At 37.7% G+C, this 17698-nt stretch overlaps 1 protein-coding gene across 4 annotated transcripts in view; it reads left to right on the top strand.

The window, feature by feature from the left end:
• The window catches only part of GRB10 (growth factor receptor bound protein 10), a 145439-nt gene extending 127741 nt beyond the window's left edge, over positions 1-17698 (top strand). For 3 of the 4 annotated variants that reach the window (XM_039714762.1, XM_039714760.1, XM_039714759.1), the window contains 10 exons: positions 1433-1507; positions 4590-4727; positions 5254-5364; positions 6634-6732; positions 8163-8240; positions 8899-9051; positions 9884-9950; positions 10938-11025; positions 13675-13768; positions 14590-17698. In XM_039714762.1, the coding sequence (XP_039570696.1) occupies positions 1433-1507; positions 4590-4727; positions 5254-5364; positions 6634-6732; positions 8163-8240; positions 8899-9051; positions 9884-9950; positions 10938-11025; positions 13675-13768; positions 14590-14736 (1050 nt within the window). In that variant the 3' untranslated portion in view covers positions 14737-17698. The remainder of the gene's footprint in view (positions 1-1432; positions 1508-4589; positions 4728-5253; positions 5365-6633; positions 6733-8162; positions 8241-8898; positions 9052-9883; positions 9951-10937; positions 11026-13674; positions 13769-14589) is intronic. The other variant, XM_039714761.1, reaches the window with a different exon arrangement.

The raw sequence follows: 17698 nt of genomic DNA, 5'->3' as shown, positions 1-17698 counted from the left end.
GATTTTTAAGATCTTTTGAATGTTGTCATTTTAAGCTGGTTACTGTGTAACTTCTTATCTGAGGAAGACTTTTTCACATTTTATCCAAACGATTATGTTGGAGCAGACTGTTGTCATGAATCAGTGTCAGCTGACAGCTGGTGCATCCCATTGAGATAGCTGAGGAAGGGTAATCCAGAGGTGGTTAGGTAAGAACAGATTTTGGGTCAGTCAGGCATCTGTGGTGCAAGAAGGAAAAAAGATACATGAGGTCATGTTTAAACTCACTGCTGAAGTAACTGCGCATGATAAATTAATTCCTCTCCTCATAGATGCAAGTGCACAGTTGCTGCATCCTCACACGTGTGCTTGCATGTACATTTGTCATCTGCTGGTGCTTATTTCAGAGTCTGTGCCTTGACTTACTCTGTGAAACATTTCTGTACATGGAGTGTTCCTAGTTTTTCACTTCTGTTGATCTCACCATCTGATAACCCATGAACATCTGAGCGTTGTACAAAAGTTTTGGTATCATAGGAGCTAGAGCATTAGTTTCATGTGGTATATTTTAATTAATAACAGAGCATGGGAGTAAAACCCAGAATGCTTGGCATTCAGTCCCAGGCTCCTGCAATCACAGAATAAATCATTCTTGTGGTGTAAGAATGCGAAGGCTCCCTATCCGTTGCATTAGCTGTTGCCATATGGCACTGTTTCTACTCAAGAGAGGCTGGTAAATGTTAGCTTTCATAACTCATTGTGCAACTTACCTGGCAGAAGGGTGATCCCTCTTCAGCCCTTCTCTTTATGCCCTAAAGACTGAAATTTATATTGCCCGAAGAGTGACAAATGTTCTAAACTGGAAATGTTTTTGTTGTGATTCATCTTGTTACAATCAGTCATTGTTTTGTTTCAGGCATTTCTGGATGTCTCCATGCTTCAAATAATGTTTAAAAACTCCAAGAATTATTTCCTGTCATTGCTTTGTGTAGTAAATTCAGTGTACCAAATTATACGTGAATTTTAAAACATAGCAGATGAAAGGGGAACTGGAGGAATAAATCTGAAGTCAAGTCATTGGTGCAATAAGCGAGGAGTCACTGCATGCTCAACTTGCAGGACCATTCATCCTTATCTTCCCAAGAAAGTAGAGGCTGTTAGAGATCCCCAAAAGTCCTAGGTAGAAGAGGAAGTGAGAGGAAAATGCACTTAGGAAATGATGCATAACAGATATTTTAAAAACCCGCAATCTGTCTGCATGGGCATCTGGTGAGCAGAAGGAAGGGGAGAACTGCACTTGAAAAGCCCTAATATTACTTTCTGTGTCAGGGGATCTCCAAATTGATTTAATAATGATAGTTCCAAAAAATTAATGACTGGAAGAAAATGTCACTAGTTCTCTATAAGTGTTTAAATATAGTGTGACTTCCAATTGTCTTCTTTTTGTGTCTAGAATTTCTTTCCCGAACAAATGGTTGCCTGGTGCCAGCAAACAAATGGCAGTATCCCACAGTCACAACTTTTGCAGGTACTGTAAATTATCTGTATGGACAAAGAAGGTGAAGGTGGCGGGGTGGGGGGGCGGGTAGGGGGTGTTGAGAGGCAGGCAGGAAGGAAGAGAATTCAAAAATGTGGAAAATAGTCAGAGAAAGACCAGTACAGTCAAATAGCACGTGGGGCTAATGTTGAAAATACTTGACAAAGATCTTAACCAGTGGCATTGAGGTGTAAATTGTAAACACAAAGTATTCATAGCTATGGTCATACATATTTGTTCCATTAATACTCAACTTACTCTGTGGGTGTCTGGTTTAGCCACCTGTTGTTACTTGCAAACACTCTTGGCAGGTATATTTGTAGAAAAACAAATACAGATTTTATAAAAGGCAGAACAGGAGTACTCTTCTGTACTCCACATCATAGCACAGGAGAAAGTGTAAAAATGCCAGTGGATATTAGAAGATGAGTTTGAGATGATGAGAGGTTTTGCTTTTGCTTTTTGTGTCCCATGTTTGTGCCTGGCAAGAATTAACAATAAGGACCAACTTCCCCATGGTTCAGCCAACTAGCTGCTCTTTTGTATAGAAAAATAATGCCCTAAGAAGTAGTGCAAGTAGAAATTCGTACACAGTATTTGCAAAGTAATCCCATTTAAAGCTCCCTGGGTTAAATTGCAGGGGTGTGTTCCTTACGCATACGTGTTGGTAGAGTTGTGCAATCTGTGTGGTGGTAGCACGTGCGCTGCATTTATGCTGAAGTTCTGGTGTCACTCTACAGTTTCGTGCTTGCTCATAAAGGAATGGGGTGGTGGCATGGTTGGTTGGCCTTCAAGGATTGTGCTGGAGGGTGGGCTACCTCTCTGACCAGTAACTGATTTACTTAAATCTCTTCATTTTAGCACTCCAATCTATGCCTCATAGTCTGTAAATCCTTTTCACTTCACTTGTTTTCTCAACCTGTGGGCATTCAACTCCAGAGCAAAATTAAAACACAATTTATTAAAGAAGTACTGTGCTAAGAACATATGACCATGATGCCTGGAAGACAGTATCATGAATAACAGGCAAATTATAGAGCAGAAGCAGAAATATATGAAGAATATAAACATACACGTAACTGATTTTAGCTTGATTTCTGTAATTTTGCATGTTTGCAAATATATACTGACTCTCTGTTTAAAGACAAGTTTCCACTGACTTTTGATCCAGTGCAATTGTTTTGTCTCACAACCATACTGTAGTCCATTAAAATCTGGTTCCACATTCACTGAGAAGAATTTAAAACATGAGCATCACTTATGTCTGGGAAACAATCAAACAAAAAAAAAAAATCAAGCCCTCTGGAATTATAAATGAAAGTCATGTGCAGTGAGGTTGTAATCAGGAACCAAAACTGGCATGGACTGGCATTGCCACAGACAGGTAGGAAGGGAGGTCTTCACACCTTGGACCTTTCTTCCTATAATTTAAGTGGAGATTTGAAGTTGCTTGTTAATATGAGCAGCGGGACTCCCCAAAAGACAAGATGTTCTTGAAGATGGAAAAGTTTTGAGGGTACCTCATGTGGCAGCAAAAGGAAAACCTTGCAGCTTCATGAGGTATGAGTTTCCTTCTTGGGAGGCTCAGAAAAGGACAGTCCTGAAGAAGCATAAGTCATAGGAGTTAACAACACAAGAGGGTGGGGGAAAAAAGGTGAGCATATTCCCTCTAGTTCATTGTTTACCCTTAAAAAACCTATTTTTGTTCCAATTTTTATATTAAGTACTTCTTTTGAAAAACACACAACCATTTTTCAGAATTTCAATGGCATTTGTAATTTATTCAAGATAAACCTCCTTCAGCCTAGTAGTCATTAAGCATGTTGCAGCTGAGGCCTCTTAGACACTGAGCAATTTTGCTGGTTTTAATTACACACGTGACAGGGAAGAATATTAAATATCATTTCATGATATCATATACTGCATTAAGAGCTAGTATTTTTAGTCATGACAGTAGCATTAAAACCAGTGGGATCTGTTTTCCCAAGTGTTGACCTGGCTCTGACATACAAGAAAGCTTGCCATCTTAGTTTACTTTTGTTTTAACTGACTGGACAAAAAGAATCTGTTCTCCTTTTGGTCTTTCCATTTCACAGCTGACAAGTGGATTCATAGTACAAACAACAAGAAAATTGATTGTTCTTTCCCATTCTGTTAGATGAGATGAGGAGGAGGACTGGAAAAAAAATTAGGGTTTAATGGAAGTAAGAATTCTGACACAGGGTGCTGGTTTTGGTTTTGTTTCCTATGGGCATTGTCCATACCAAAACACAACTTTGCAGAATTGCTGAGACATCTAGGCTAACCAGGTTTATGCATTTTTCTTCATACTTATTGAATTTGTTAATTTGGCATTTAACCTAATGATGAAGTCCTCTTGTGCATTTAAAAACCTGTCCTGTTGTAATAAGGGAGCAATCCATCAGTTCTCCTCCCATAATTAATTCTTCCTTCCTGTGATATATCAGAAATCAAATTTTGTATGTGGTTCCTCAGCTGATGTCAAGAACTTAAATGCTTTTCAATCCTGAGGTCTGATATAATTGCTGGCACTTACTTGACTGCTCTACATTTAATTTTCAGTTAAATACTCTGTTGTCTGTTATACCTCTTGTCTTGGGACAACATGAAATCCCTAAATAGGCTCTTCCCTTTCAAAAACTTGAGGACAAAGACGGAGATTTTGGCCAATGTTTCCAAGTTAGACAATTTGCCACAATTGCTGTGACAGGGTATTATTTTAAGAATTAATAAGCTCACTTTCTCTCCCTTCAGGCCAGGTGCAAGACAAATGGGAATACAGAGAAGCAGTAGCTTTTTTGAGATTTAAGTCTTGACGCAGAGAATAGGAAGGTGTCAGTTGCAGGAGGAGATGGCCAGGTAGACAGAATGGAGGAGCGGGAATGATATGTTTTGGTCATAAACCAGATTAAACATGTAGGTCAGTTTAAGCCTAGTGTGAAACTGCACCTCAAGTCAGCAAAGTGATTTATTCTCCATTCTGCAAATACAGCGACAATTTTACAATTCATCCATAGGATACAATGTTGATCTACATTTTCCTCTCCAACAGAACTTTTTAAACTCCAGTAGCTGCCCTGAAATTCAAGGTTTCTTGCATGTGAAAGAGCTGGGTAGGAAATCATGGAAGAAACTGTTTATGTGTTTGAGGAGATCAGGACTTTATTGTTCTACAAAAGGAACGTCAAAGGTAAGATTAGAAAAGAAGTTGCACAGTACTAGCATGTGAAAGCATTTTCTGCTTTTACAGTGGGTATTTTTTGCTGTTTTTTAAAAATCTCCACACAGTGTTCCCATTTTTGGTTACACAGAAAAAGCTAAGTAAGGGATGATCAAATGGCAGTTGAGCTCTGGGCTCTCAATGCATGAACACAACCATAGAGTTTCATTATAAAATAAAAACAAACCAGCCAGGCAACATCATTGTGGCCACTAAAGTTGTGCTAACCTTCAGATTTCTGTGGACCAATGTAATAGGCCAGGCCATTTTTAATATGATGGGTTTGCATAAGTATTTTGTGAGCTTCCTGTACCAAGCACTTTCTGCTGGTAGGCTGGTATTTAAGGAGTGCGTGCCATGGCCACTTGAGGCTGCCTGGGAGAGGAGCAGTGTTCGTGCACTGCCCTCTGTTGGAGGCTGAGCTTGAGAGACTGCAGAGCTTGCACATCTTCCAAAACCTTTCACTTACCTGTGCTAAATCATGTTATTTCCCTAGGAGCCAAGACATTTGCAGTTGTTGGCTGACCTAGAAGACAGCAATATCTTCTCGTTGATAGCAGGCAAGAAGCTATACAATGCTCCTGCAGAGTATGGATTTTGTATAAAGGTAAATCTTCTCACCGAGTTCTTCCAGACGGTGTTGGTAGCTCAGTCACCCCAACCCCCAGCTAAATGGAATTTGTATGTAAAAACTCTGCAAGCCATTTCTGTCACAAGGACTTGATCTTTAACATCTTTCATTTGGCAAGCGTGTCCTGTGAATCTTGCCATCATTTTTTGTGACACTTTTAACACTTTATCTGGTGCTCCTTTGGTTTGGGAAATTTTTGTGCAAGAGCAGCTCAGAGCTGAAGCATGGTGTGCTTGTGAGATGGCCTTGGTTCACCTCACAGATGAAAGCTTTTCCAAAGTTCACTAATCAAACAGAAGAGCTGCTGTGGACAGTAAGCACCAAAACTATACAGCAGCAAAGGATCAAGCTCTGATGGGGCGCAATTTTATTATTATTGTGGGCCAGAAGTTTGCCTTTATTAAAGTGTCTTGGAAAAATGGAAAAATAAATGTAAGAAAAACCATTTGCCTTTGAAGATTTTTTAAACTGTTGTGTTGAAAGATTCACTTGGAAAATATTTCAAAGGTTTGAAAAGTGTAATTTTCTGAGAAGAAAATAAGACTGGGAGCTGGTTTTATGGCAGTAGTGAAGTCGTCTCCTTCCTAGCAGCCATTCCAGAGCTAGACAGCAAGAGTTTGCATCAAAGAGACTGGCTGCAGGACGCATCCTGAACTGATGGAAGCAAACTTTCAGTTACCCTCAGTTATGGAAACTTTCATCCTTCATTTCAAAATGGGGGTTTATAAAACTTCTCACAAATTTGAAAACAAAAAATTAAAAAAAAACAAACAACCAAGCCAAAACAACAACAACAAAACCTCAAAAAAAAAAAACCAAAAAAACCCAAACAAACAAATAAACCTCTCTAACTACCGAACCCAGCAAAACTAAGTGCCCAGGTCTGGTTCTAGCATGGCCAAAATATCTTTTTCCTATGAACTGCTAGGACTGCAGGTTATTTCAAGCCATACAATCATAGAAAACCCTGAGTTGGAGGGGGCCTACAAGGATCAATGACCCCATCTTCTAAAAGTCAGGAGGCACCAACATTTGATCTTGTTGGACCCAGCTGAGAGAGTGATTTCCTTCAGAGCATGCTCAGCCTCTCCTGAGCTTTAAATTCAGTGTGGTGGGAGCTTTTTCTGGCTAGTTCTTAGACTAACACTGTAGCTGCCTTTACCCTGCTTACAGTGATTCGAAGCTTACAGCGTTGTTGGTTTTCTAATGAATGTATCTGACTTCTAATCTCTTAATACTTTAAAGCCAAACAGAGTGAGAAATGAAACTAAGGAACTGCGGTTGTTGTGTGCTGAAGACGAGCAAAGCAGGACGTGCTGGATGACTGCCTTTCGACTCCTCAAGGTAGCTAATCTCTTCTACTTTCGCAAAGCTACACCTAGAGTTAAGTGGCATTTGTTATTTTGTTAATGAGAAATTACCTATATGTTCTTAAATATCATCTGCTCCAAAACAATACTGATAAGAGCAAAATGCCAAGCAGACCTGTCCCACCTAAGAATTTAAGCACGGGACTAAGATCTATTCCTTCACATATGAATCAAGTATAGTTTTAGTTTGGGATCCAAATCTGAGATATGAGAACAAATTAAAAAACCTACTTAACATGGTATTTTCAAGTTATCATAAAGTTAAAGAAAATGTTTTTTATAATAGTAAGTGGTTCCCTTTACCAGAACAGCATTCCTTTAGCAATTTTTTTCCATTTTTTCCATTTTTCTATTAGAAGAGGTAACAAAAATAAGTAACCCTATATCTGGATGAAAGTTACTCATATCTGAGAGCATGCAATGAAACTTCTTGATAATATGATAGGAGGTTTCACTGCTTTTTGAAACAAAATCAGGATGGACGGAACTAAGGAGAAAGCTGACTATTTGGTGCCCTTTGAAGGGGGGAACTTCCTGATCTTCATAGAAAAATGTGCATAAATTCTGGTTTGGTTCCAAATTTTTTCTGAATGTTCTGCTTTGAAAACTGCTGTGTTTTTCTCTCTACCTTACTACATCCTATGTACTGAAAAAAAAAAGACTTTGTTTTTAAGACACACCAAAAGATGATTAAAGGTGTACAGTCAGCGAAAATTAAGGCTTTGCCCCAAGGCTATATCTATAATGCTCCTTTTTATTCACCATCTCATTTAGCTTTCCATAGTCCTATATTACCCTGTTTGGAAATTGTATAAACTGTTTCAGTTAGAACATTCAGTAAGCAATGTTGCTCTCCTTCAGCACTGTGCCTCTAAGGAAGGCACTGAGTAGCTGTTTACCTATCCTAACTACAAGTGTTGCTAAAATTCATCATGTTCAACCAAGAGCATGACTGGAATTCAATAATCTTATTTTTTTTAAGATAAGTACCAAGTGACAGTGAAATTTATTGGAAGAGCTAGTGAATTAGAAATGTTCTTATTTTTTATCATTATGAAAACTGAGTTTGAATGTCTTGTGCAGAATTTCTTTAAGTTCTAGAGGGTGAAAAGAAGGGAATTAATATGTGTGTTCTGATCTCCACTGAAAGCTTGTGTTCTACAAGGAAAACATGATTGTAGCTGAGAGTGGCAAAAATAACCTGTGTATATCACTCAAGCTTGTATTTTTTAAAATAAAACTTTTTGTGCATATTTACTCTTTGCCACCTGCCAATCACTATTACTCAATACAAATGGATTTGGGACCTTGATCTAATATAAAAGTGGTATTAAGAAATCACTACAGGTTTTTTTTTCTAGGGCATATATTTGAATAATAATGTCCTTGTGTTTCTGTTGGCAGTATGGAATGCTACTGTATCAGAATTACAGAATTCCCCAGCAGCGAAAAGCCATGCTTCCACACTTTTCCACTCCAGTAGTAAGTGATGAACTTTACCTCACTGATGTATGATGTTGGAAAAAATACATTTGCTTTTGCATTTTAAAAGTGGAAAATTTTACGCTATAAAATGTAAATTCAGCATTGTGTAGCAAATCAATGTAAAGTTCATGTTTTGCATGAGTACAGTTTTTGTGGTTGGCTCTCCATTATCTTAGGCTTACATGATCCACATGATTGAAAAATCTTGGCTACGTCACGCTCTTTGAGATGTACGGCACAGAGAGACATCTGGCTGTCTCTGCAGAAGCCAGCTTAGGTCTGGCAAAACTAACACGTAGATTTCCTAAAATATGTTGGGCCAAGAGCTGACTGTTAACTACCTAAAAGGGAAGAGCCTATATTTGGATCCCAACTGGCCCTGAAAATGACTGGAATATAGTAATAGGGCAAGTGGGCAACTTGAGCAAACAGATTTTATTCTGAGCCTTTGAATCGTCTCCCTCCCCTGCAGTTGAAAAAACATCTATTTTTGTGTCTGTGAACCTTTTGAAAGGAGAAAAAAATGAGATGTATTTTCTGTGCTGTTGAAGGAGGACTTTGGACAGTCTTCTGAAACCAAAACAGTTTGAAGTGAAACTCTCAAGCTGGTTTTTCCTTTCCCTGTTTTTTGAAACAAGTGAAAATTCCTTTTCAGAGAAGTGTATCTGAAAACTCACTAGTAGCAATGGATTTTTCGGGGCAAATAGGAAGAGTTATTGAAAATCCTGCTGAAGCACAGAGTGCTGCCTTGGAAGAAGGACATGCTTGGAGGGTAGCTATCTTCTCTTCTTTTCTATTTTTGCAATCAGTAAGTGTCTGTTGAGAGCCAAAACACAGAGTGTGCTATGATGTTAGTGCAGTGCTGGTCACAGTATAGCTTAGCTCCGACCTGAAGCAATCACACTGCAAGCATGCAGATCTGAAAGTCAATATCCATCTTTAGCAAAACTGTCACATTCACAACAACCTTCTACCACTGCTTCTCTGTCCCCCTAGTGTCCAGAGGAAAGTTGAGGGGGAAAGCAGACCCACCAGAACTTTACTGCCAGTTTGCAAAACCAGTCTCTGAGGAGGAATATGTCAAATTAAATGCTTCCCCACATGGAAGAGGCTGGGGCTCTGACTAATGGCTTGCTCCCAGTAAGTTTAATTGCAGAATATACAAGAGGCAGGACCTCTTGCAATGAAAACTGATGTAACTTGTTTATAGTGTCTTGTGGACAGACAGCTGCAGTACAAGTTTTCCCACATGCTCGTCTTTTAGGGAAAAGGAGTCATTACTGAAGCATTAGCTGGTGCTTTATGTACGGGAGGGAAATACTGCTTGATTTACTGAGTGCCTGGTGTTTTGCCTGAGCAGAAACATATCAGTCTTTACTTTTTTTTCTGTCTTTTTTTTCCTTTTCTTTTTTTAAGATACTGAGCTTTCATCATTAACATCTGGCTCATGTTTTAAGCCAATTGAAATGAGCTGCTGCTTGTAGATTAGTCCCCTCCAAAGTTGCATTTCTTTTTCTTATCCTTGCATTAAATCTGCCCAGCCCCCAGTTTCCTGTAAATTTAATCTTTATTGCATGTGCACTAATTCTCTTCTCCCGAGATGTTAGTGTGGATTTAACGATAATTCATTTTCTCTATAGAAACGTAGCACAAGAATGAACATCTTGGGTAGCCAAAGTCCACTCCATCCTTCCACACTGAGTACAGGTAAATTCTGATGGTTTGTAGCCATAGTGTCAGAGGTCTCTGTGGGTAAAGAAAAGGTACATTTCATACAGACACAGAGTGCAGCCATGTAGTACGAATGCCTTGATGTCAAATACAATCCTTATCAGTAGCTCCTGTGTCATTAACATGCCTACCCATACAGACACCATAGAAGGAACTTGTTTTCCTTTGATGGCCCACTCAAACTTTTCTTTAGGACTAGTCTTTTAAAACTTGTATTTTGTAAAAATAGACACTCCATAAACATTTCCATTTAAAAGAATCCAGCAGTTAATTTGCCATTTGGGATAAGGAAAGTCAATGAGTAATCTTTTAATCTGTAAAGAGTAGAAATGAGAGTTTTCAAAATGGAATTTGTTCCATAATAACTGAAAAATATAAAATATGCAAGTCCTCAACATTTATTTGAGACTGTAAATTTATTAAAGCAACAAGAAATTTCATATTAATATCCTATACTTCTTGGAGGAAACACAGCTATTTTGTCTTGCTGTTTGTTAACAAAATTTTAAAATACCATTTGAAGAACAAAACAATAAAGATAAAAATATTGGGTGCTAACTCGACTCTTGAAAGCACCATCTAAAGTGCATTTTTTTATTTGAGATTTAGAGGGACTTCTTTCTAACTCATTAGTTCATACATTGAGTTCTAAGGAATGTTAGTCCCAGTATGTTCAAAAAGCTATGAGAAAGCAATATTACAAGAGACTTCTATCTTTTACCTAATTGTATATCTGCAAATTGGAAAACACATGGAGATATGATGCCTCTCTACTTGGTATATTAAGTAGATGCATTTTTTTATATTGATTCTTTTTTATATAGGTTGATGGAAGATACTTTATATTCTGTAAGAGATCTATACCCACTTTTAAAATGTTTAAATAATTAGTATGTGAAAAAAAATGGTTGCAAGTGTAACTGTTTTTAACCATCCTCTCCCTCTTTTTCCTCTCACCTCCAGTTATTCATAGGACACAGCACTGGTTTCACGGCAGAATCTCTAGAGAAGAATCTCACAGGATTATTAAGCAACAAGGGCTTGTAGATGGGTAGGTATTCTTGTTGCTCGGTATTTATGATCTGACAGTAAGCTTTATAGATGAGAGCACAACTTATGCTGTAATAGTTTACAGGTTTATGAGCATTTCTGAGTAACCTGATTGTTGAGTAGTCCCGTTATAACCTGCCTGGATTCCAAAAAGTCAGAGTGTGTGCTTGTAGGAGTGGATCCTAACTTTTAATTTGAAAAGTAAAATCTTAAAATACACTTAATTGTCTTTCTTTTTTTCCAGCAGAGGTAGTCAAGTTTTAGATGATAGAATTTGTAAATAGCTAATTCTTGTAATATGCGTTGAGGAGATATTTTTCAGGCAAAGCTGTACCTAACCATTTGCCAACAAATTTATAATCAGCCATCCGTGCTCTTCTGCATGAATCAGAGCAGCTAATGGTGCTTGCTCACTATTTCTGTTCTAGAGCAAAGAAATGCAAGTACCTGTTCCAGCACTCTCTTAAATGTCTGTGGTCGTATTTTAAGTATCTTCTGAGCATCTCTGTTTTGCTTATTTATACGGAGTTATGGTTGTTGCTTGAACTGCATTCAGCATTGTTGATTTGTAGGATGGGGAAAGCATGGTTGCCTTTGGTTCGCTGTCTTTATTCTCTCAGGGTTAAGGTAGAAACATCCATGTTGGCTTCACAGGAGACAGTGTAGTTCAAACCTTTCTTCAGCATTTTCTGATTCAGAAGCAACACTAATCTTTCTGAAGACTAAAATACATCAGGGAAGTAGAAATTGCTAGTGCATATATATTCATCAAGCAGTGTTTGCTTATTTTGGGGGGGTTTGTCTAGTCTAAGGCTAGACAGGGGGTTTTAGCTAAGCAGGTTCAACAGAAAAGAGAAGCTGAGATCACTGCTGACTTTTTGTGTTTCTGGTTTTCTCATGTTATAATCTTGGGCTCGTTTTGTTTTGTTGCCTTAGGAATCTGGTGGCCCATCCTTCTTGAGGCCTTTATGAACGTGTTCATGTGTTTGATGCTGTGTTAAATTTGTGCCTAATCAGCTTAGTCACTGTGGAATGTAAAAACTGGTTAATTTAGCCATAGTAAGGTCCACCAGCAGTGACAAAAGAACCAGGTTACCTATGTGTTCTGAGACAAGGATCAAGATTTTCAGGGTGGAAAGCTCTTGCCTGTGTTTTCCTGCTCTGTGTGTTCTTGAACAAAAGAAGGTAAAAATTAACAGTCTCCTGATGGTTCATGGAAGAGGCTCAATACTGCATACAAGCAACTGGTGCTGCTATCTTGGATATCTCTGGAAGTTCTTGCTGAGGATACATCTCACTTAATAGCCATTGTTTGTGTGCAAGCTGGTTGCTTGAGGTTGATTAAACAGTTGCAGCATCAGTTGTGCAGACCTTTGCTGTCTGCCACCAGCTTAGGATACCATGCCTGATATGAAACAGCTAGATGAAAAATAATTGAGAGATACCTGCATGAACTGCAGCAGCCACAGGGCAGGTATGGTCTTTCTCCCTCACATGGATGCTAATGTATAAAGGCTTTTGTCCCTTTTCCACACATTTGGTCTTCCTAGGATTACAATGGAACGTTCAAATATCATGCATGGTTTCTGAGAGTGGCAAGATATGCCTGTCCCTTACTACTGAACTCACTGGTTATGATGGTGCATTTTTCTGGTACTGACATTTCTTAATCAATTCTGAGGAGCTAGAGTAAAATCTTTTGGGTTCTTAAGACTACAAGCAGTTCTTTCAACTGCCCCTTGGAAAAGTGTGTTCCTTGTTTAGTGGTCAGCAATTAAAAGGCCTGCCCAGTCCTGTGCTCAGCCATCTCTCAAAATCCACTTGTGCTTCCTGCTATAAGCCTTCTGCCAAAGGTATATTCTTTTTTCCTGTGGCATGGAGAGGATCGGCTTCCTTAGTTCTTAAATATCAAGGGGAGGAAACAGGGTTTTTTGTCTAGCTTTTTTTCTCCTTTTCCCAGTATGAATGTTAAATAAAGTCCATTTGGGGTAGGACTTCAGTTTTGTGGGTTAACTTAAAAGTGACAGCTACGTGGTGTATGATGTTGGTAGCTGTATGCCTAATGTACATTTTTTTCCACATGCTGAGGGGAAAATACTGTGACTGTTCTAGAGGAAAAATCAGTGTGTGTTTTCCCATCTTGATAATTCGGAAGCTACTTTACTGGTAAATAATTTTAAGAAAGTATTGGCCTGTTTCTGTGCCACTGTAGCCATTTAACCGACACATAATTTTGCTGAGACTGGATTTCTGTGACCTGATGCAAGATATTGTAGTGAGATCAGATTCCCATATATTACTTTCCCATCTACAGAAATTCATATTTTCTCTAGAATTAAATTATAACATTTTCTTCATGAGAGTACATATCATTAATAGAAAGCTGAGTTAGAGGGAACCTTAAAAAAAGCCTCATAGGTACATTCTTAGGGGAAGAACTACCATCATGTATCTTGCACTTCTTGTTTCTTCATCTGTTAATGTTGCATAGTCATGGTATAATAATAGAAAGCAAATTGCCAGTTAGAATCACCTCTTAACGCCTCTAAAGAAGAGTTCAGCAGTGGCACACTATTGCTTAGTAGTACTGATTATTTAAAAACAAACAGATGGGGGTATTCAATTTGTTCTTAAAAATGTTCTCTCCTAGATTATTTCTTCTCCGGGACAGCCAAAGCAATCCAAAGGCATTTGTACTTACGTTATGCCATCATCAGAAAATAAAGCATTTTCAAATCTTGCCGGTAAGTAGATTATTTTTGATACTGATAAAAAACCTGAAATTTTAAACCATTAAGCTTTGCCAACATCTGAGGAGATCTCTTATTAATTACTGATTTAACTAACAAGGATGTTTCCATTAGCAAATATATAAGTGGATATTCTTTAGAATATTCTTTAATCAATCCAATGTCTGATTAAAATTATTGGTTAACATTGCTGGAAAACTATTGTAAGTCACTACATTACACAGGTCTGTCTAATGCACAGAACTTGTTTTCTGTGACTGTCAGAGACAACAGCAGCTGTTGTCTCCCTTCTCTCTTAAGCAAACGTACAACTTTGGGAAACTTTAAAAAGTTTTATCCTGGAGGTTATCCAATAATGTTGAGCTTCAAACAACATTACACAGAGATGTTGGAAAACAATTTGATTTTTATCTTGATCCAAAAAAGCATGAAAAATTTAAGATTATATTGACTTTTTTAGGTTTGTTCCAAACTCTCTTCTATGGTTTAGCCCGCCAATTTTACAAAAAGTTAACAAATCCTTTTAGGGTATTTTTGTTTTATCTAATGAATGCCAGTGCTTTCTGTACAACTTTCAATTACTCTGCCCACAAGTTTTCACTTTCATAAGCAAAATGTTACAAGCTGGGTTAAGGTATGTTTTTTCTAGTCCTGTGCATGGTTTCATAAAGAACTGCAGATACTGTGTTGTTTATGCAACCAAGTGCCAACCGAGTGCCCATCATTTATTTATGTCACACACTGGTGGTACTCTTAAGTTTTTCCACTTGTGTATCTCTTCATGTGCAGCCTAACTTGATATTTTGTTTTCCTAGTGTGAAGATGATGGACAGATATTTTTCAGTCTGGATGATGGGAACACCAAATTCAGTGATCTAATCCAGCTTGTTGAATTCTATCAACTAAACAAAGGAGTCTTGCCCTGCAAACTCAAACACCACTGCATCCGAGTGGCCTTATGACCTCAAATCTGATTCTTGCTGAAGACTGGATTTGATAGAAGAGTAATTGTAAGAGAACGTTGACACTGGGGAATTGGCAGATTTGTAAGTTGGTTAAAAAAATAAATATTATGCACCTTGGGACTCTGAAAGGGATGGATTCGACAGGTGCCAACAGACCAAGATTGCTGGTTTGTCTAACACCTAAGAGTGATTGCTGCTGAGTGTCCCAGCATCCCAAAACTGGGGGGAGGGTCTGTAAAACAATGAGTAAATTTGAAACAAAACTGGAAAATATCTTGGCTGGGCCACTTAACAGGAACAAGTGTGAAGAGAAATCTTTGAAAAGAACTCTTGCCCTGGAATAATCTTGACAATTAAGACTAGTGTGTTTACTTTTTGTATTGATCACTTTTTTTGCACTCCTACTTTGTTTCGGATATTGTATGCAGCCTATATTAGGAGCTGATGTGGCTTTTAAAATTCATGCAGGAGTTGGGTATTAATCTGCACCCTAAAATGTATGGAATGCTTCAGCCTAAAAGGATCTAGAAGAAAATCAAGAAGTGTGTGTGTGCGCGCGCGTATGTCTCAGTACTTCTCTGGAGACCTGAGGTTCAATGATCTGCCGATGTCTTTGAAGAAGCAATGAGGATACAATTCTAAAAGAACATACCACCAATATACGTACTCTTAAAACTGTTGACTTGTAGCATTATGGCTGTAGTATGTTGATGGCATATTAGTGGCATCCAGTCATGCAGAGACTGTATTAGATTCTATGCACAAATTTTTATTATTGGAGTGGTGGTTTGTTTTTTACAGCCTTTTGACTGTTTTCCTGAGGAAACTTACTGTTACTAAATAGAGTAGGACTGAATGACTACACTTGTATTTGAAACCACCATTTTTTGTGAGAAGATTCTTCTGCAGGTAGTCTTAGTATGACAAAATAAAAAAAAATTAAAACCAGTGTTTTTAGCTTTATAGCTCCTTGAATTTTCAGACTGTTTCAAAGAGCTCTTTCGATAGAGTAAAGCTACAGTGACACAACACTCTCCTGGGGATAGGGCATAAGAAGAACTGAACCCCTTCTGCTTCTTGTAGGGTAGTGAAAGTTTACATGGTGAGAAGGAACATGCTGGGAATAGAAACAGGTTTGTAAAGTAACTGCTGGCAATATCATCCATTGAGGTAACAGGTGATCCCTGTGTCATGTGTGCTACTGCACACCAGTACCTGTGGCAGACAAGCATGTATCTTGCTCTGGTTTGTCATCAGAACTACTTTATTGTTAATGTTTAAATGAATTCTTTAATGTTTACTCAATAATTCTTTCTGATGATAAATCAGTATTAAAGTCAGACAAGTCCCACATTGATCCTGCAGTTGCAACCAACCATTCCTTCAGCAACTGTCTGAAATGAAATAACTTCCCGGTGCTTGGTGCCATTTGCCACAGTGAGAAGTATTCCACCCTGGGAACTTGCAGAGTGTAGTGCAGAATGGAGCATTTGTAAAATGGTAAATTATCTACACAGGCTAGTTAATCCTTAATATTTGCCACTGGGTTTGAAATCCTAGCCATCTGAAAGGGTAAAGAAGGAAAACCAATCCTACACTTTTAGGTCTTCATGTAGTGTTAAGAATAGCTTAAGACAAACCATAACCTGCCTGAGTCGTCCATATCAGCTTAAACTATGTCAATGGTATAGAAACACTGTATTTTAGTTTACAGAACACATTTAGTATTTTTTTCCATTTAATGTCTAGATACTAAAAATGAAGAAACTTGATTTTGTTTTTAGTAGAAGCTGTTTTTGTTCTGTTTTGTTTTGTTTTGCTTTTTTTAATTGTACATAGTGAAATGAGTGTTCCTGCTTTCTAGACAATGTATTTTAAAACCTTGAAATTAAGCTAACTTAAGTCTGACTTCACTTTGCATGCTTCTATTTGGCCCCTATTAGGAGAAAAAAGATACTTGTATTGACTACATTACCAGTTTAATAAGACCATTTATGCTGTAGTTTTAAGTTTTTCTGTTTACATAGCTTAGTGACAACCATGCATTTTTCCCAGTAGGCAGATAGTATTTGCAGTGTTTCATATTTATAAAAAAAACAAACTTTGCATCTTATTTAAATTGAGAATAAAAGTTTGACTATGAACCATGATTTTTGTATGTAGATGGTTGACTTAGTATTTTGTACTCTTCCCAGCTAAAGTGAGCTGTTTTGAGAAAGTGACCACCTTCAAAGTGGCAACAATCTTACTTAAGCAGATCACTGCTTTGTCTTCTTTCTGCTGGAAAACAGTCAATGCCACCTTAGTTTTCCAACAGATTCAGCTGGCTGCCAGCTCAGAATACCAAGGACTGAAGGACATTTGACTCTTATTTTTGTATTTAAATGACATGAATGTAAAGGGGATGCTCAGGGTTGTTTTGGAGCCTGTTGAATTTTTATCTTTTTGCCTGTGATTTTATTTTCTAAATAAATACTTCATGTAGCAATCTTGAATATGTTGAGAAGGAAAATGCCAAACCATTTTGGTAATGAGGTTACTAGTTAAGTTATGTTACGATAGGTGTTAAAGTACAAAAAACTTTTTATTTGTTAATTAATCTTGAAGAAACACGTGCCTCAGTTTAGATGTTTTGTCTTATCTTTTCTGCACTAAATACCTGACAGTTTGACCAATCAATGCACCTTTCCAGTGGCAAGACTTGCTTATCGTAAATTATATTGTCACAATGCAAGATTTCGTGACTGTAAAATGGAATAAAGTTTAAAGTTTCAGGGAATGCAAAAGGTATTAACTTAAGAGACAAAACCTTTATTCAATATGCTTTGCTTCATACTGTAAATAGCTTTTTGGCTTGTGAACCTAATTGTAATCTTTCAGGTATTTTTGTACAAATAAGGGACTGATATTCTGTTTCTTGTAATTAGAAATAAACGTTAATACAATGCTATTCATTTTA

This window comes from Passer montanus, unplaced genomic scaffold (assembly GCF_014805655.1).
Source record: "Passer montanus isolate IOZ18808 unplaced genomic scaffold, ASM1480565v1 scaffold31, whole genome shotgun sequence".
Classification (NCBI taxonomy): domain Eukaryota; kingdom Metazoa; phylum Chordata; class Aves; order Passeriformes; family Passeridae; genus Passer; species Passer montanus.
Note: the sequence above shows the minus strand (reverse complement) of the source record. Positions and strands in the feature narration are given on the sequence as shown.